General features: G+C 39.9%; 1 protein-coding gene across 1 annotated transcript; it reads left to right on the top strand.

The window, feature by feature from the left end:
* The first annotated feature begins 16,937 nt into the window (after positions 1-16,937).
* LOC125137740 (DNA (cytosine-5)-methyltransferase 1-like) lies at positions 16,938-17,717 on the top strand. Its single transcript, XM_047798766.1, has one exon. It carries the CDS (start codon positions 17,247-17,249, stop codon positions 17,496-17,498), a length of 252 nt encoding a protein of 83 aa, XP_047654722.1. The 5' UTR covers positions 16,938-17,246; the 3' UTR covers positions 17,499-17,717.
* Positions 17,718-21,426: the final 3,709 nt, after the last annotated feature.

Here is a 21,426-nt window from a genome sequence, read left to right as displayed (position 1 = left end):
TTACAAACTAAACCAGAGAAAATCTAGTTACTGACATTAACACAGAGAGTTAGACATGTCCTCACTCGTGGGGAAATGAACTTTCCCAGGCAGCTGTTTGTGTCTTTGACGTGTTCGACATAGGTTCAGCAACTACTTTGCAAGGCAATCTCTGGAGAAGAATGTCCTTCAGCAGAGAAGAAATGATTTTTCCTTAATGTATTAAGGTAAATTACTGGGGATTTTCTACTAGGTGGTGATGACTTGATACGAAGTTTACAAAAAATGTTAAGTAGCCTTGTCCTCGATTGTCAGCAAACAGCCAGCTTAGATGACTTGTGTACATAGGTTGAAAATTACATCTGCCCATCAAAGATCAGAGCCAAAGTTGGCCACTGGAAAAGTGCTTAACCAAACTTTGGCTTCTAACGCGGGTTTCATGTGGAGCCAGGACTAACAAGAGAAAGCATGACCAGGATGGAATGTGAGGTTGAGTGCTGTAGTGATGTCCCCAGGGCTGTGACGTGTTTTGGGTCAGCAGCCCTGGGAGCTGGACTTGTTTCAATCTTATGTAATTTTGCTCTCATGACCGGTCAGTGGGATAGGAGGAAAGTGGGAAAGGAGCTGGGGTGAGCAAACACACCAAAATAAGTCTGTGAAGATAAAACAAAAGGTAAAGCTCATAGCAAGATCATTCTGGGAGAATGCAGATCATGGCCAATTTATTGATAAGGGGAAAAGCAGGGAAGTTGACTGACACCGATTTCATAAATAATAGTTTACAGGAGGCACCATTTTCCTGAGATTCATGCTTCCAAATAGGCAAAGTAGGAGCTACCACTCAAAGAAAGAGAATGAGGTGGTCTCTTCCCACCCCTACTCCCTTTGGGTGAAAAAAACTGTAGCCCACCGAATCCTCAGGGCAGAGCCTCCTTGCCTGCCTGCTTGCATCTCTCAGAAGCATCCTATCTTAATAAATCTATTTCTTGCCTAAAAAAAAAGCAAACAGGCAAAGTTAAACCTGACTGCAACAATAGTACCCAGCAGAGTGCTTCTCATAAAAATGTTCTGTTTCCATTGACCATACAGTAGAAATGTGTAAAAATATGAAATGTTCATTACAATAAGCATCCTTGGATATTACCCAAATCTCACAGGAGAAAGTATATGAGGAGGAAAAGGACTGCAATCCTTTTTGTTTGTTTTTTTGTTTTGTTTTGTTTTCTTTTTTGTCTTTTTAGGGACACGCCCGCGGCATACGGAGGTTCCCAGGCTAGGGGTTGATTCAGAGCTGTAGCCACTGGCCTATGCCAGAGCCATAGCAATGCCAGATCTGAGCCACGTCTGTGACCTACACCACAGCTCACAGCAATGCCAGATCTTTAACCCACCAAGCGAGGCCAGGGATGGAACCCAAAACTTCATGGTTCCTAGTCAGATTCGTTTCCGCTGCACCATGACGGGAACTCTGCAATCCCTTTTGAAGAACAACATGAAAAGGAAAATTACAGACTTGGATCAAAGAGGCTACTACTCTCATCCATTTGTTTATTTATCAAGTATTAATTGGGCAATACTTTGCGCCAAGTGCTGCATCAGGCACTGTGAACATAAACAAGTTACACATCTTTAAAACAGATTTCAGAAAAATGTGGATAAAGTAACTGGTTTAAGGAAGCGGTAATGGTAGCAGCAGTATCAGGTCAAGGAAAGGACTAGGTGATAAAATGGGAGAAATAGGGGCATGTTAAGGCTATAAATTCTTATAATTTTTAAGTGCTACAAAAGTAGAACTTATTTTAACCCTTTTCTGAATGGGTATTCAGATCCCTAAAGACAAGGGAAGAAACTTCTAGACAGACCTTTAAAATCGTGTCTAAATAATATCTTCCCCCAATTCTCCTTTCTCATCATCTCCTCAACAGTCCCCTCCCCCACCCCCACCGCCTACATGAGGTAGTTTCCCTTAATTATAATTATTATTGCATTAAATAAGAAGCTCCTGCCCACCAATTTCAAAGCATTTTAGTTGCACTGGAATCATTTCGTTTCCTGAATTTCTTCGCCAGCATCATATGATCTTTTTTTGGATGATATTTGACTGGATCCATCCATTCATCCAACAGATGTCTACCACTCTGTGCATCCACTTTGTGCTAGCTCTGAACCAGGTGATGGGAAGAGAAAGACAAGTGAGCACACGTGATCCTGACCTGAGGTACTGCCAACTTAGTGAGCACAAGCGAACAGCAAATTCCAAGAGCGTGCCAAGGACCAAGACAAAGATAAGTGCCAGGAACCACAAGGGCACATTATCAGACAGGCTTGGGATGTCAGGAAAGTTTTACAGGGAAATAACATCAAACTGAAACATAAAGGATGACAAGAATTTATCCAAGTTCAGAACAGAGGGAAGAATGTTCTAATCAGAACTAGACATATTTTCAAAATTCCAGAGATGAGAGATATGTTCCAAAAATTACAAGTATGTAACTATGTACATTGAGGGTGGTAGAGGTGTGATGCAGGGGTGGGAGGTGTGGACCGTGCTCAAGTTTTCCAGGAGGTAAGTGAGAGAGAAGTTGAAAAGGCTCTCATAAGCCATAGTAAATACTTTGAGTTTCATCCTTAGGGTGATGGGAGCTTTTGGAAGCTTTTAAGCAGGGGGGGCCATGAAAATAGATTTCTATTTTAAACACTAACACCAACAACAAACTAAAAAACCAATTTCAGGAAAACAAGGATTGGAGTAACCCTCATAGAAGTTGAAGGTGGTCAGAGCAATGGTGTCACAGGCCAAGGGAAGGGCTGTTTAGCCACAAGGGAGAAAATTGAGCACGTTGAGTATCGATGTTAGCAAATCCACCTGGAGGACTGCAGCTATAAAGAGAAGGATAATCAGTAAAGCAGTCCTTGAAGACATAAGATGAGATGTGATTCAGAGTGCAGAGTGAGGAAGCAGCCTTGGAGGAGACACGTCTTCCATTGGGACAGCAGGAAGGAAGAAATGGTAGAAGGTCAAGTTTTAAATTCGGTGGCAAGAATTGAGGAAATTCTCTTGCTTCTGTTTTCTCTGAGATCTGCTGGCAAGATCTGCTGGCAAGATTTGCTGCTAAGAGTGGTGGGGGAGGGAGGAGGGTAAGAAATTTGAGAAAAGCAGGGTATCTGAAAGTGCCACACTGGAAAATGGCACACAGAGGTGCTTGAGTACACACAGAAAAGTCTCTGGCTAACACTCAATGTTTGGTTGAGATCAAAGTCATATCCTTCTCATGGCAAGAATCTGGCCAACCGTGTGAATGTGCTGGAGAGCAGACATGTGAAACAACTTAGCTTTAAGGTTTTACCAAGGACATATGGAGGAAGAACAAAAGGGCAAAAGAGTCTGAGGACATTGACCCAAAGGGATAAAGCAGGGAAGGAAAGCTGGAGAGAAATGAAATTAGAGTGCAGAAGATGGATGAAAATAACAAAAGGGGCAAGAAACTGTATGAAGGAGGAGGTCCGGTGTAATGGGCGTCATTACGTATGAGAGACTGAAGGAAAGGTTGATGTGGAAGAGTGATATAATGGATTTAAATACTCAGACGTGGAGAGAAGTTCCAGGAGATGACAAGATCCAGATGCAAACACAAGAGTGAGCAGTGGAACAGGCCTGGATGGAGGAGACCTAAGGAACCAAGAGGTAAGGTGTTGGTGGTCATTGACAGAGACATGCAGGGGTGGCAGAGCTCAGGGTCGGCAAGCAGCTGCTCATGTCTTGAGTAAGCAAGGGCACAGTCACATTGGCCAGTGAGGTCAATGAAGAGGGATAAAGATGACACAGTCAGATCACCCGAGCCCCAAAGGGGCAGGGTTTTTATGCAAGAGCAGATGAGCAGTGGTTTGAAAGAAGCCAAAAAAAGGGATGCTCAGCCTGAGGAAAGTGAGGTGTGGACAAGTTACTCGAGAGATCACTTGGGGGAGCAGCCAGGTATTTGAGCCAGGAGGTGGAAGGAACCAACAGAGATGGGTTGGGGATGGGGTGACATTAACTACACACAAGAGTTCCACATGTCACAGGCAAAAGTCTGAGATGATGGGTAACACCTCAAGGTTGACTCAAGAAAGGAGATGACTTGAAGAAAGAAAGAACTGCAGAGTCTCGGGTCTTGCCTGTTGACCAAGGTCATTAGAGATGTGAGGCATGGTGGGCTTCCAAAGAATGAATCACGGGTTTCCTCTTGGAGTTGTAGACACTGTAGGCTGCTTAGAAGGATGTAGTTACAAACTGTCAGTTTTGCTTGCTAGGAAAGCCCAGCTGAAGTGCATAGGCTACACAAAGGATTATTAGATCCCCAAGCCTCACCTGTCAGGAAGGGCAGGCGTCATTAGGGTTGCAGCTGTCAGTCAAAGCCTAGATTTTGACTAAGTGCTGGTCTCCAAAGGATGGAGGAACTCTTCTTTGAACATTCTCTAAGTGCCTCTAAGAGCCAAGACTGCCAAGAAGCTGGTTCCCCAGTTCCTTGTAGGGAGGCTGCCAATGGGAATTGCAGTTCCTAGATGCCACTAGAGCTGAGGATCAGCTACAGCCTCTGGTGGCTGGGGGACTCTGTCACTTTTCAATTAAGAAAAATATTTTATATATATATATATATGTGTGTGTGTGTTATATAATATATATTTCACATATATATAATATATGTGTTATATATAATATATGTGTTATATATAATATACATTTCAAATATATATTACATATGTGTTATATATTACAAATATAAATTATATATAACATATATATAAATATATAGTTGGTTTTGGGGTTTTTTTTTTTGTCTTTTTGCCTTTGCTAGGGCCGTAGGCTAGAGGTTCCCAGGCCAGGGGTCTAATCAGAGCTGTAGCCACCGGCCTATGCCAGAGCCACAGCAATGTAGGATCCGAGCCACGTCTGCAACCTACACCGCAGCTCACGGCAACACCGGATCCTTAATCCACTGAGCAAGGGCAGGGACGGAACCCGCAACCTCATGGTTCCTAGTCAGATTCATTAATCACTGAACCACGACGGGAACTCCTAAATACATAGAATTTTTTTTAGTGATCACAAACTTACAGAAAATTGGATGCTCAGTACACAGACATTTTCTTAACTATTTGAGAGTAAGTTGCTGAACCGTTGTCTTATTACCCATGGATTCTTGATTATGTACTACCTACAAACAAGAACACTTTCCTATATAACCACAACACATCCATCAATTCAAGAAACTGACAATGATACTTAACAGGGATATGACCATCTCATTCTCAGGCTCCATCTAAGTTTTACACATTTTCCCCTCAATATCCTTTATAAAAAATAAGTGAGTCCAGGAGTTCCTGTTGTGGCTCAATGGCTTAAGATCCCAACTAGTATACTTGAGGATGTGGGTTCAATCCCTGGCCTCATTTAGTGGATTAACAATCGGTGTTACCCTGAGCTGTGTTGTGAGCTGTGGTGTAAGCTGCAGATTCGGCACTAATCTGACACTGCTGTGGCTGTGGCATAGGCCAGCAGCTGCATTTCTGATTAGACTCCTAGCCTAGGAACCTCCATACGCCACAGGTGCGGCACTAAAAAGAAGAAAAAATAAAAAAGATTCCAGAGTTCCCAATGTGCCTCAGCAGTTAACAAACCTGACTAGCATCCATGAGGACATGGGTTCAATCCCTAGCCTTGCTCAGTGGATTAAGGATCTGGAGTTACCATGAGCTGCAGTGTAGGTCGCAGACGAGGCTCAGATTCCATGTTGCTGTGGCTCTGGCATATAGGCCAGTGGCTACAGCTCCAATTGGACCCATAGCCTGGGAACCTCATATGCTGCGGGCGCAGCCCTAAAAAGCCCAAAATAAAAAATAAATAAAAGAAAGGATTCCATCCAGAATCACCAATTTGGTTGTTACTGTCTGTGGTCTCCTTCAGTCTAGACCAGATTCCCAGTCTTTCTCTGACTGTCCTGACACTTTAGAAAATTACAAACCAGCTAGTTTGGAGTATGTTTGGTTTCATTGGATGTTTCCTCTTGATTAGAGTCAGACTGTGAATTTCTGGCAACAATATTTCAGAAGTGAAAACATGTTCTCTCTTAATTCTTTTTTCTTAATTTAAAAAAATTTTATTGTGCTATAGCTTATTTACAGGGTTAGCTTCGGGTTTACAGCAACATGAATCAGTTATATGCATATATATATTCTTTTTTCACACATAGGTTATGACAGAACAGTGATAGACCTCCCTATGCTATACAGTAGGCCCTTGTTAGTTATCTATTTTAAATGTATCAGTGTGTATGTGTTAATCCCATCCTCCCAATGTATCCCTCCCACCTATGGTTTCCCCTTTGGTAACTCTTTCTTTTTTTTTTTTTTTTTTTCGGTCTTTTCTAGGGCCGTTCCTGCAGCATATGGAGGTTCCCAGGCTAGGGGGCTGATCAGAGCTGTAGCCACTGGCCTACGCCAGAGCCACAGCAACATGGGATCTGAGCCACGTCTGCAGCCTACACCACAGCTCACAGAAACACCGGATCCTTAACCCACTGAGCAAGGTCAGGGATCGAACCCTCAACCTCATGGTTCCCAGTTAGATTCATTAACCACTGAGCCATGATGGGAACTTCCCCCTTTGGTAACTCTGTGTTTGATTTCCAAATCTGTGAGTTTGTTTCTGCTTTATAAATAGGTTATTTTGTATCATTTTAGAGTACACATATTAAGTGGTATCACGTGACATTTGTCTTTCTTCACTGAATTGATGTTTTCTAGGTCCATCCATCCAAATTATTCCATTCTTTTTTATGGCTAATATTCCATTGTATATACACACCACATCTTCTTTATCAAGCCCTCTGTCAGTGGGCATTTAGCTTATATCTATTTATCACTCAATTCTAGTAACTTGCAAGTGATTTCTGTTTGTCCACTACTGATGATATTAATTTTGGTCTCTTGGTGAAGTGGTATCTGCAAAGCTTCTCCACTGTGACGTTCCTCCTTTCCCCTTGGAAATTAATAATTATTTTATAAGGAGATACTCTGAAACTATATGAAATCCTCATGATCTTCAAATTTTAAAATTCTTCATGAATTCATTTTTTTAAAATTTTTAATGTTTTTTGCTGTATTTACAGCATGTAGAAGTTCCCAGGCCTGGGATCAAACCTGAGCCACAGCAGTGACAATGCCAAATCCTTAATTGCTGGGCCACCAGGGAGCTCCAATTCATGAATCTATTTATATCTAAGTGGTTCTCCAACTTTATTCAATGGGTTTTAATTCATTACTCTCATTATTACTATGCTGAAATTGTTCCAAATTTGGCCAGAAGGAGCCCATTCAAAGGGACTTCTCTTTCCTTTTGACATGTCCCCATCACGTCAAAAGGAAACAGACATGTACAATATGTCCTATCTTGTATTTTCCTTGCTCTACCTCTGGAATTAGCCACTTCTTCAAGGAGCCCTGGTTCTTTTGCATGGCCAATAGTATTTAAAAGCCAAGATCTCAGTGCTAGATGTGCTCATTTCTACTGGGTTGTCACTGCTCCAAGCCTCTTTTTCTGGAGAGAACCAGGAAATATATGTGGGTAGGTAGGTATCCAAATGACTTCCATATCCACACAGTTACATCTTTAAATATTCCTCTATCTGTCTGTCCATCTATCTATCATCCATTTATCTATTATCCTTTTATATCTACCATCTAGCATCTATTCATGTACTTACTATCTATCAATCAGTCTATCTATCATATACCTTGAGTTCACATGAACACTTCCAAGTCCAGTCCAACACAACAGAGTTTACTCTAGTCTCCTCCCTTTTTGTATTTCTAACTCCCTTCTCCCAAAGTTAGAAGGCTGTCTCCACTTACTGTTCTGCATCGGCTTAATTGGTCAATCCAATTAAGTCCACTGACAGGTCTTCATGTGTGGCTACTTCCTCTCTCTGCCAAAGCTCCGATTTCACGTTCCCAGCTGCACCTCTATGTGGACAGCTTCTCAGTATACCTAGGCTCATATCTCTCCTTTGGGGGGAAACCTTCCTCATTTGCTGGAGCTCTGCTACCCCTCACTGTCCTCTTCTCCCTTCGACTTGGTCCTAAACACCCCACCCAGCATGGGCACACTCTCGTCCTCACTTGAGCTCTGCCATCAGCATTGTTGGAGATGCTCTCCTTACCTGGCTTGGGCTCCAGCTCCCTGCCCTGGGACACCCCTTACACTGCTCAAGTTCTTACACCGCTCAAGTTCTTACACCCTACACCCGCTTCCCATTCCTTCTGCATAGATGCCATCCTGACTCCCCATGCCAGCCTCCCCTGACCCTTTACAGGGATACCTGTCTTGCCCTGCTAGGGCTCTGACACTGATGCCCTGGTGCAGATCACTTTCACCCTGCTTGTGCTCCCAGAGCCTCCCTGACACACACGTAGCAGGATACCGCTTTGCTCCACCTAACAGACTTAGGACTGAATCTCTCAGGGAAGGAAGAGAAAGGTTCTAAAATGTGTTTTTTCTTTTTCTTTTTCTTTTTCTTTTTAGGGCCACACTAGCAGCATGTGGAGGTTCCCAGGTTAGGGGTTGAATCAGAGCTTCAGCTGCTGGCCTATGCCACAGCCACAGCAATGCGGGATCTGAGCCACATCTGCAACTTACACCACAGCTCTTGGCAATGCCAGATCCTTAACCCACTGAGCAAGGCCAGGGATGGAACCCAAAACCTCATGGTTCCTAATTTGGATTCGTTTCTGCTGTGCCACGAGAACTCCTAAAATGCTTTTAACATAGACAATGAAGGGCTTCAAGATGTCTACAGACTTGTGATTTATCATTTTTTAACCTTAAACATTATAGCTAATTATTATCACTGTTGTGATACTAACTATACTTCATTATCATTGTTGTATCACTAATTTATCTGAGATGAATAATATTTAGTGAGTTTGTTGATATCTCATCAAATATAAAACTAGCCTTTTCAATTTCAAAAATAAACTTTCAATTTTGAGGAAAAATCTATTTCACTTGATTATCCATCTCTCATGAGCAGATGGAGTGGCCCACCCATGCGGTGGCCTACCCACAGTGTCTTTGTCACTTTGAAGAAGATTAAGGTTTTGAGGACTGCAGGTCTATAATAACTGCTTCATAATTAATAGCAAACCATGCAAAATTATAATAATTATTTGCAATCACATAGTTTTAAGGAAGATCTGGCTTGATCATGATAGAACAAGCTCTTTATATTTGCCAGCTACTGCCTGGCAAATGGTTTTTGTTTTTTTTTTTTTTAATTCTCTTCATTTTTTATGCACATTATTGGGTGCTGATGTAGACTAAGAATATGGATGGCATTTTTATCATTTTTAATGAGATCAGAAAATCAATCTATAAAATATTAACTTTAAGAACTCACTCTTTTCATTGTGTTCACTGTCAGATTTTGTTTAGAAATTTGATGTGTATGTGTCATCGCTTTGTATGCAAGTTTTCTCTATATAGTCTTATTGTAGTAGATTTCAAATTAAACCCTTTATTAATATTTCACATCTGTGAAAATGTTCATATTCGTGTCACTTGAAAACATTCACCGTTTAGTCACAGATGCACTACCAATTCTATATTTCACTTTTTTGTTTCAGTAGCATGAATACGTTTAAATAACCAGTTAAAAAGTGAAACTGTTGATCTGATTATTTACTTTTGTGTAGCTCAAAAGAGAATGAGCCAAGTATTTCTGAATTTAATTTTTTCCATTGAAGGTTTATTTCCCATTGTAAAATATATGTGTATTTATTTCTTAAAACTGGCACATTTTGCTCTATTTCTGCATGAAGCTTGATTTAAAATAAGCTGTACTGAAATTCAACAGTGGCCAAACTAGAATATCATTTTCCCTCTGGATGGAAGAGGGTAATTTATCTTCCCTGGTGTAAATGAAAAGAAATTCAGTATTTTTCCTCTGATACTAGTCTATGTACATTTTATAGATTTTCCCTTTTTCTGAGCATGATAAAACGCAGTAATTTTAGCAGTTTATTTTACCTGTATTTATTTTTTCAGAAGTCCATTATCTTTTTTTCAATATGACCAAACTTACAGATTTTGCAATGTAATGTACAATGCAGATTTCGCTAAAGGCTACACCACAGTAGGTGTTATATAATTTATTAGTTTTTACTAATTATGAATTCACCTTTCGACAATGGATCTGATTGTGTAAAACAGGTCGACAATGAGTGCTGATCAGTTTCCAATCTTTTTGGAAATTCTTCTCATCCTCTTTTCTATCTTACATTTTTTTTCCTCATCTTGAAACGACACCTTTTTTTGGTATTAATATACAGGATTCAGGAGTAATTTTTTCTTTCCTGCTTGCATTACAAAATGACAATGAATGTGTGCCCCTCCCAGAGTGTGGTTTATGATTTAATAATGCTGCAGTTCCTAGTCCTGTCAGTGCTCTCTCCCCTGCAAGCATATTTCGAGGCCACAATCTCAGGCACACCTCATGTCAGGTGGGGATCAGGAATAAACAGCAAATCTCATAAGTGGTCTCTTTTTAGCATCATATCCAGAGAAATGCAAAATTTTTGCCATATAGTTTTTCATTCCACAGATGCTTTTTCTTTGGCTAACTCATAAAAATCTATATTTTTCCACTTAGAGTGCTTTCATACACTTACCAGTCTAATCACTGAATATAAACTGATTTTCAGTGAATGACCCTGAAATTCTGCCTTTCATATAACAATGCAAAATGTTCATTTTCACATTCTGAACTATAACATAATTAGATTATGCATATAGCTTTTTTTTTTATTACAAATGGCTTACACAGCCCATGAGAGCCTATGAGAAGGAATAATTTTTTAAAAATTATCAAATTTTTTAAGTCTCAAAAATGTTTTGAAATATTTGCTGTAAAGCAGATGAACCATAGTATTATAACCCAAATAATAATTATTCTATATCTCTACTACTGAAACTTAATTCCCCAATCTCAAATGAATAAATTTCCCCTGGAGAAAAATGTCTCTTGTCCACAATTAAATTCTTGATTAAACTGACACTTGTGGAGTTTGGTGTGATGGATTAGACTTTTTCCCCCCTAATGTTACTTGAAGCTGTTTAAAGCTTTCAGTGGAAGCATGCTACCGAGGAGCTGGAACTAATTCTTTTAATTTCCATAATACACATGTCCAGTTGGTTGAACTGCTGACTTAACTCCATCACTCCATCTTTTAAAGACAGGGCAAGGCTCTGCACAAATGAGGAAAGGCTGGGTTATGCTAATGAGAACCATTTAGTCAGCTGCTTGACACTTACTGGACATGATAATCACATTTGCGTATAGGCAGTAAGCTCCACTGAATGATATGGCTTTTAAATCCATACGTATGCAAGAGACTTTCTCAGCTCACTGTACTTGCAAGCTGCATTCAGCTCAGAGATATATTAAACCAAAGAAATGTGACTCTGAGGCAGCCCCGGGAAGGACAAAGGGACAGCCAGGGATCTTGCTTATGGGACAATGAAATAGTGCATATAAGAAAGTAGCCAACCCATGAAGACTGAGATGAAAGGATGAAGGAGGAGAGAAGAAAGGAGTTATACAAAGTCAGGAAGGGACTACATTTCAACAGTGACCACAGATCACATATATCAGAGGAAAAAATGGTATTTACCAGGTAAATACCTGGTCAAAAAGCTACCTATATGGGGACGAGGTGGGTGAGAAATGGGGTCAAGAAGGACCTTTTCCCTTATACTAAGAATAGCCACTATTGTACTGCTAGATGAGAAAATGGACTTCATCGGTCTTTGGTATTCTCTTACAATCTAAATTAAAATTGAAAAACCACAACAAATAAATAAACCAAACCTTCATATTAATTTTACAATTTCCAGTCGTTTATAGCCATGGACCCACAGGCAGAGAGGATCCCAAAACTCATTGCCTTCTCGGCTATTCTCAGGACCCTCCTAATAAACTATGCCTAAAATGAATTAATCTTCTCCTTAGGCCTAGCTTGTGAAATTCACACACACACACACACACACACACACACACGTTATATGTGTGTATGCATATAGGTATATACATATATGTCTATATATGTGGGTTAAGAATATCTCTTGAGCAATTGCATTCTAATGCTGTTTACATATGTTAACTGTGTAGTGTACAGCCAATAATCAAAACTAAGACCTAAAATAGTACGTGCCTCCATACACTTCCCCAGTGAGACCAAAGAGTCATACAAAGAGGAAACTTGGAATTCTGATAATAGCAGAAATTATGAGATGCAGGGAGATTGCCGTCCTAGGCAGAGAGGAACTTATATAGAGGTTACCAGGAAACACTCAGTAAGATGAATTTGTGGAAAGTCCAGTGAGGAAGGGAGGCTTTCTTATTTAGCAAATATTTTCTGTCTCTAGATTGTTTTTGCTAGCCTTCTGCAAAGGTTATTTCAAGAAACAATGGTTCCAACATGGCTCTGATTAAGACAAAAGTTTCATGTTTAAATGGATGCGAGAAAGTGGCATATTAAACCTCACTCTTGAGAGTCGCAGTACATGTGAACAAAATAAAGGTTATCTAATGTTGTGCAGTTTTTGAAAACCCATTTAGACTAGTTACATTTATTTGACCCTAATAATTTCCGGTATTTAACCCTAAGGACTTCCTGTAACAACACAACTGTTCTGTAATATATAATTTTTTTAAAGGGTATATTTTCCCATTCATCCTCTTATCCACTCCAGTACAGTAAATCCTCTCAGACACTACTTTTCTTCTTCAAGATAGCTTATCTCCTCCTAAGCTATTTACTTTTCTAAAGTAACATTAGAATTTTGTTCAAATAGAAATGGTGAGTCTTTAACTAAAATTCATTGGTACTTTAATAGGGAAGAACTGATATGTTTATTTGGCTAAATCTACTGAAATACCAGAATTTTTTTTAGATGACTTCCTTTAGCTTTCTAAATTAATTTATATTATCTGAAAAGAACAATACCTCGGGGTTTTTATTATCATGTTTCTTGATAGAGCTCCTGTTCCTGTTTTATATCAAGTATATTGGTTTGAAATGTAAACGTTAGTGGTAACGACCTTCTCGTTCCATTTTTGATGTTAAAAGAAATGACACTTTTTCACTATTAAATAAAATGTTGGCAGTTGCTTTGAGGTGGGGACTAATTATCTTGTTAAGGAATTATTCTTCAAGTCTGAGATCACAGATAGTTTCATACAAAATCAAAGGTTTCATTTTCCCATGGACTTTCAAAATCTTTCTCAATAATCATATGGTTTATCATTATTTACTTTTTGAAATAATTATTTTAATCATGTTAATATATATCCTAATAAACAAACTACCCTTACATTCTTGCTAACACAAGTTAATTATGTTGGATTTTTTTCCTTAAATATAGCAAGGACTATGATTTAATATTTTTATAAGACTTAATTTTATTTTCTTTGTATAGTATTAAGTTTTATTTCATATAGAAAGTAACAATTTTTCTGAGATTTTCTTTGGCTGGGAAGGGGGAGAGGAGGAAAATATTTTCCAGGTATTAATAGTAAGGGTATTGTCTATCATTTTATGTGCTCCAAGATCACTTGTTATTTTACTATGTAGTAAAAGAAATATGACCTCCTTAAAGGTTTCTACAAATTAGCCACAAAAATATGTAACCTAGGAACCTATAAGAAATCCTTTGATAAGTGAAATTTTTTATTTCGTATTTATTGATCTGGTAAGACTTCTTTTAAAAATTGATGTTTAAAATTTCTTTGTGCATCTATTTTGGTAAACTTTAACTCCCCACTAATACAGATTTGCCTAGTGTCTTGCATTTACCAAAAGAAGAAGGCAAAGCAGGCATTCCTGAATAAATAGGGGTTGGATTTAAGTAAATGTGGGAAACGTTAGGCTGAATGAAGTTTAAAAGATTTGCGTGCTGCCGAACTTCTCAGAATTCTCTGAGACACTGTTTTGCCTCTCTCAGTGAGAGGCATGTAGAAAGGAGACAGAGATTCCCAAACTTGATCACTAAGGAACTATTTCACCCTGAGCATCTTGCTGACGGAATACATTTTGAGGAGCACCAATGTACACCATACCCATCATAGAGAAACCAAGAGATGGGTAGGTGTGCACGCACACGCCTGTGTGTGTGTTTGTGTGTGTGTGTGTGTATAAAATTACAGAGCAATCTTTATATATGTGTGTGTGTGTATAAGTATATATAAAATTACAGAGTAATTTTTGAAATATTGCTCTAATTTGTCTACAAATTTCATCAATATTTTAAAATTACTCACAATTTGGGGGAGTTCCCATTGTGGCACCGTGGAAACAAATCTGACTAGGAACCATGAGGTTTCGGGTTTGATCCCTGGCCTTGCTCAGTGGGTTAAGGATCCGGTGTTGCCGTGAGCTGTGGTGTAGGTCGCAGAGGCAGCTTGGATCCTACGTTGCTATGGCTGTGGTGCAGGCCGGCAGCTGTAGCTCTGATGAGACCCCTAGGCTGGGAACCTCCATATGCCATGAGTATGGATATAAAAAGCAAAAAAAAAATAAAAATAAAAACCAAATTAATCACAATGTGGGAGTTCCCTTGTGGCACAGTGGGTTAAGGATCTGGTATTGTCATTGCAGTGGTTGGGGGGCTGGGGTTGTTGCTGTAGTGCGGGTTCGATCTCTGGCCCAGAAACTTTGACATGCCGTGGGCTCATCCAAAAAAATAAGTTAAATAAAATAAAATAAATCATAACTTATCTGGATTTAATCATTTCTTATAGTTTAAGAAAGCATGACACTTTCCTGACTTTCCTTGTCCTCCATGGTTGTCAGTTATATAATGGTCTCCTCTGGTCAGTCAACAGATCTTCTTGAGGGTTCAATATAAACAGTTATTTCCCCTTTGACCTTGTACCCTGGTCAATATTTTCCCTTAGGCATTACTTGAATGCTCTTTTTAGAAAGGGTTAGAGGCACTGTTGACTGCCATTTAGGAAAGAAATTCTGTACTTCCTGTCTGATTTTTCTGTAAACCTAAAACTGCTCTAAAAATTAGGTCTATTAATTTAAAAGAAATACTTTACTTCTTTCTAAAGTTTCCCAGACCCAGACCATATACATCTGATTTTTTTTTTTTAAATCACACTCTCCTATCCCTGTAATTTGGTAAGATCCACCTTAATGCTGAGTCATGAATGTAGCATATTCAATCTGTTTCCACACCGCTGTGCGTCCCCAGCTAGGAAAGGTCATTTGCTCAACATGTTCAAGTGGCTTTCCAGCAGCGCAGGCTCTTTAGACCTCGTTAGACCTAATCAGCTGAGCCATGCAGGGCGCAGGAGGGGTCTACCACCATTTGGAGGAGAGATTAACAACATTTAAATGTCCTCACAGAGTTTTATCACTTATTAGGAAAAATGGGCCCTAATTTTGTGTCATTCTGTGTTCACTGAGCCAACATGTCTGGAATGACACTACAGAGTAAACACTAAGACCCAAAATAGGCAAAAACTCACTTGCCTGAGAGTTTCCTATGATCCAGACCTGAAGCAGGAATTGCTCTGGCCTTGGATAAACGACCCATCCAAGACGGCCACAGGCACAGGTCTTGGACATGCTCTTTGTGGACCTAATTGTGTGCTGCAGGGAGGGGGACAAGATGAAAAAGACCAAGTACTGTAAACGGTCATTCAATGAGGTAGCTGGAATAGCAGGTACACTCCCAGGTTCTAGAACAGTTCCTGAACAGTCTGGAATCCCCAGTTTCTGGAACCATATATGGCGCACAGGAAGCATGAACTAAGTATTTGCTGAATCAGTGAAATAACCACAGCTACTGCCTTACAGTCACTCTATGGAGCAGCTTGATGTCACGCCTGAGACCAGGAGTGGCAAATTTTAATTAGCAAGCAGACACAGGGCTCGGCTCTGCTCTATTGCAAATCAGGGCGAGATTTATGACATCAAGGAGGAGAAGCTGCGTGACCAGTATCACCTTTGTCTCATCCATCACTCAAAACTCCATACACTGAGCCCCATAAATTGCATCTCCTCTCTTCCCAACTCCTGTGTCCCTCTGCTTCTCCACGGAACTCTGTGAGCTGCAGCCCTGGGGTCCCAGAGCTCTGTGCAGTGGCCAGCAGTCAGGAGACAGGCATGCAGCCGGTCAGAGGGGAGTTGGGGCTCCCTGAGCCTGGCACTCAGGAAGAGTGATGTAGGCTCACTGACAGGCTCCGGACCCTAGGAGATAAAGGTATCCTTGTCTCTGATGCTATACCAGGTCAGAGGGAGCTTTTCCTCCCATCCTTACCCTTGCCTGGCTTGGACACCCATGTGTTCCTGCAAGAGGCTATTGTTTCCTCTTGCTTATTCTCACAGGACTGGTTAGATGGGAATGGGAGTTTGGGTGTGGATTCAATGAGGGAAAAAAGCAAGCAGGAAGAAGACAAGGAAACCACCTTCTAGAACAATAACTAAATTCTAGCAAAAATATACAAAATTACTGATGGTGACTTTTTTTAAGTTCAGTCAATTAAAAAGATTGGAACTAGAAGAAGGCTAAAGGAGAAATTCCTTTTCTAAATCTATTATTTGATAATTCAAAATACCCAGGATAGATTATAGTATGAAGGAAATGATGTTTTCCTTGTTGTCAAAATATGTATATACTTCTGATTTGTTTTAAATAAATTATGTACTGCTAAAATTCACTAATAATATAGAACACCTTCCAATTATCTCAACTGATTTCAACTAAGCTATCCTTACCTGCTTGGGTTGTGGGTGTTTTAAGGCATGGCCCATGGACTGATTAGTATTCTATGTGCAAATCTTATAATTCTAAATTGACATTGTGTTAGAGTTCCTGTCGTGGCTCAGCAGTAACGAACACAACTAGAATCCCTCTGGCCCCAGGCTCAGACTGGCGGGACCTACCAAACATTGAGGTGCGGCTCTCAGATGGCACCTTGGCCAGGAAGCTGCGGTACAACTACCACGACAAGAAGAATGGCTGCAGCAGCACCGGGGCCCTCCGTGGGGTCTGCTCCTGTGTGGAAGCGGGCAAAGCCTGTGACCCTGCGGCCAGGCAATTCAATACCCTCATTCCCTGGTGCTTGCCCCACACCGGGAACAGGCACAACCACTAGGCTGGCCTCTATGGACGGCTTGAGTGGGACGGCTTTTTCAGCACAACTGTCACCAACCCTGAGCCCATGGGCAAGCAGGGCCGCGTGCTCCACCCGGAACAGCACCGTGTGGTGAGCGTGCGGGAGTGTGCCCGCTCCCAGGGCTTCCCCGACACCTACTGGCTGTTCAGCAACATCCTGGACAAGCACCGGCAGGTGGGTAATGCTGTGCCATCACTGCTGGCCAAAGCCATCGGCTTAGAGATCAAGCGCTGTATGTTGGCCAAAGCACGAGAGAGCGCCTCAGTTAAAGTCAAGGAAGAGACTACGAAGGACTAGTTTTGCCCTCCCATCGCCCTTGTTTCTGGCACCAGGGATCCCCAACGTGCACTGATATTGTACTTTTAACATTTCAGTCTGTCAGTTCAATGTGTTGTACACGGTGTTTGTGGCCTTGGCTGACAGTGAAACTGTTCTGTGAGGTTTGCTTATCAACTAACTGACTTAGTGATCAAACTGTGCAGTACTTTGTGCATTCTGGATTTTAAAGATTTTTTATTATGCATTATATCAAATTTACCACTGTATGAGTGGAAATTTAAGACTTTATGTAGTTTTTATATGTTGTAATATTTCTCCAAATAAATCTCTCCTATAAATTGCAAAAAAAAAAAAAAGAGGATGCAGGTTCGATCCCTGGCCTCACTCAGCAGGTTAAGGATCTGGCATTGTTGTGAGCTGTGGTGGAGGTCACAGACACAGCTTGGATCCAGCCTTGCTGTGGCTGTGTATAGGCCAGCAACTGTAGTTCCGATTTGACCTCTAGCCTGGGAACCTCCATATGCTGTGGGTGCGGCCCTAAAAAAAGGCAAAAAAATTAAAGTTAAAATTAAAATAAATAAATTGACATTGTGTTGTAAGAGATGGGTTTTATATTCAGGTGATTTGGGTTCAGAGTCTCACTCCGCCATCTAATATGTCATCTTAGGCAACTTTTCTGTAGTGTTTTTTCATCTATAAAATTGGTCATCATAATGATAACACGGTGCCTCTTATCCACAGGGGATGTTCCAAGACCCCCTGAAACCAGGTATAGTATCGAACCCTCCATACGCTACGTTTTTTTCTCCTCCAATGGGTGGGTAGCATATAAAGCATGGATGCACTGAACAAAGGGAAGATTTCCACCGCAGACAGGATGAAGAGAGATAGCATGAGATTTCATCACACTACTCAGAGTGACATGCAGTTTAGACCTGATGGATTGTTTATTTCTCAAATTTTGTGTTTCCTATTTTCAAACCTGGATTGACCACTGGTAACTGAAATGGCAGAAAGCAGAACCACAGACCAGGGCAGCGGTGGTGGGTGGGGTGGGGGGCTATTATATCTATCTCCTGTGATTGCTGTGAGCATTAGAGGAGGAATGACATGTGTGTAAAGACTGAAAACAGTGCCTGGCACCGAGTCACACCCAATAAATATTAGTTATAACAGCAGTTATTTAGTTTTGCTAATTAAATCTGCTCAAATGATAAGGAAAGAAAAGACTGTTTCAAACCATCAATAATGCCAAAGTAGTTTTAAAGTGGGATATAATTGTCCTCTTCATATATTTGGATATTTTTCTGAACTTTTTTGCAAAGAGCATACAAATATAAAAATGATCTGTAACTAAAATACATAATTAGCATAAATGTATTGAAATAACAGATATCATTCAGGAGCATTTAGAAAATCAGTTCGGCTTTTAAAATCGGGCATTGAAGAGACTAAGAGACACACTCAAGTTTAGGGCTGATTTTAGCAGGAAGCCATTAATCCTGTTTGTGCAAAGTAAGGTCAATAGTACAAATGCTGGGGAGGATGGATGAACCAATTTGTAGGAACATACCATTACTAATAGTCCTCCTCCTGAGTGCAGACAGTAACGTAGATATTGGCACCTACTGAGGGATGGGACCGAAGGAGAATGGGTCTTCCATCTAGAAATTATGGAAGAACCTATCATTTTCAATGTTGACTGCATCAAATCCTCTAATATTGTGAGAATTAAACAAGTAGCTAGGGTTAAGTAAATTCTTCATTTTCCAACTAGTTTTTGTGCACAAACACACAGCACCAAATTTACTATCAGTTGTGACCTGTTCATTCAATCACCTTGAAAACTGAGCTTTTTAGAAAAGCAAAATAATTAAAATATAAACAGTTACTCTCAAGCATAAACAAAGAGACATTCTACTCCCATATCTTTTTTTTTTTTTTTTTTTTTTTTTTTTTTGCTGCACCCACAGCATGCAAAAGTTCCCGGGCCAGAGATTTGAACCCATGCCCCAGCCGTGACCTGAGCCACAGTGGTGACAACACTGAATCCTTAACAACAAGGCCACCAGGGAATTCCTCCCATATCATTTTTAACAACAAAGATAATAAAAATATCCTATATGTGTTCTCTCAAATTCTTTGTGACTTTTTAGATCTAATTTTTATTTTCTTCATTCATATGATTCTCTTTTAATTACATAATAACTAAGTAATGATAACAGAAAAGCATTTTTTTGGAATTCCCACTGTGGCACGGTGGATTAAGACTCTGACTGCAGTGGCTCAGGCCCCTGTGAAGGTGCGGGTTCAATCCTTGGCCACATGCAGTGGGTTAAAGGATCCAGTGTTGCTGCAGCTGCAGCACAGGTCACAGCTGCAGCTCGGATTCAGTCCCTGGCCCAGGAACTTTCATATGTCATGGGGTGGCCATTAAAAAAAAAAAGAAAAGAAAATCATTTTCAAGATTTAGTTTACTTTTTTAAAAAACTAAATCCTGGAAGGCAAAAACTTTGACAGTATTTGATTAGGAGGCAAATCTTCATTTCAAAATGTTTTCAAGATTTTAATCTTGAAAAATAGAATTTTAATCCTCTGACGTTCCCTTTTTATAATATTTAGCAATCATTTTCCCCCAAAATTTCTAGATATATATCACCACGTGGCGGTAGTGGTGATAGAGGTTGGTGGTTTTAAGAAAATATTTTTTGGAGACTATGATTCTTGCAACAATTTTTTTAAAGGCCTATAGTCTGAAGAAGAGAGTTTAAAGATAATTCTTTTGTAAGAAAGAAAGCAATTAAGTGTTGTAAGGAACCATCACAGCGAATACAAAAGACCTTTAAAAGCCAATCAACCCTATACCAGTTTAGCTGCTGCCGGAGGAGGTACATCTGTGATTGCTTTTTGGCCTGGGTACATCTGACCTACAGCTGCAGCTCACAGCCACCAGAGGTCAGACTTTTACATCTGTCCCTAATAGACCTTGAACTTGAGTCCAAGACCATGGCGTCTCTTTTCCCAGCATCCCAATACCTTCTTCAAATTAGCTTTATCACCACCAAACATAAGAAGTGTACGAAATACACTTGTTACTTTCCCAGGTGGAAAGAATTTCATGAGGAAAAGAGAAGGAACAGATGGAAATTAAGAAGACATTCTTTTAAGGAGAGCGTTCTGAAACTTAGGAGGGAGGGCAAAAACCAAATTGCCTACAAATCATCTTCAAAAGCCAGGGGAAAGCAAAAAAATGCTGAGCAATCTGATAATTAATTATGATATCTGTTTTCATTCATTAAAAGGAAGCCCATTTTGCCAAAATAATAATACAAATAATAGTACAGAGTAGTAGTAATAACGGTAGTGATGGGGGGTGATGATGGTGAAGGCTGCAAGGGCAGCTGGCATCTATGGAATTCACGGTTCTAAACACTATACAGATTATTATAAGTTCGTTTCAGGGATGAGTGAACCAGGCACAGATGATTTTTCTAATAGTTATTTGGAGCCTGGAAAAATATTTCTATCATTTGCATCTGTGATCTCACAGGAGAAACTGTGGACAAAACAATCAATTCAAATAGGGGGATGTCAACAGCTTTGCACTGTTGACATGAAGATATATTAACCCCAGAGTTATTTATAATGACAGAATTTGAAACAACCTAATAATAGCAGAACAACCAAATAAAATCATAAATATTATGTAGTCATTATAGTCACAATCATGAAAATTAGAAGCACCTATTTTCTTTTTTGGTGAAAAGATAAAAAGCAATTGAGGAAACTGTGTCTGTACCACGCCTAAAACTAGGTCAAATATGTGCATAGATGGAAAAAAGATAAAGAAATTTGATAGAAAAACAATGTATTTGATAAGGCATAGTTTTATTGGGATTATATACAAACTTGAAAAGTAAAAATCCTGGAAAAAAACTTCTAAAAT

This window comes from Phacochoerus africanus, chromosome 10, assembly GCF_016906955.1.
Source record: "Phacochoerus africanus isolate WHEZ1 chromosome 10, ROS_Pafr_v1, whole genome shotgun sequence".
NCBI classification, from domain to species: Eukaryota; Metazoa; Chordata; class Mammalia; order Artiodactyla; family Suidae; genus Phacochoerus; species Phacochoerus africanus.
The sequence above is the reverse complement of the archived record's forward strand: the minus strand, read 5'-3'. Positions and strand labels throughout refer to the sequence as shown.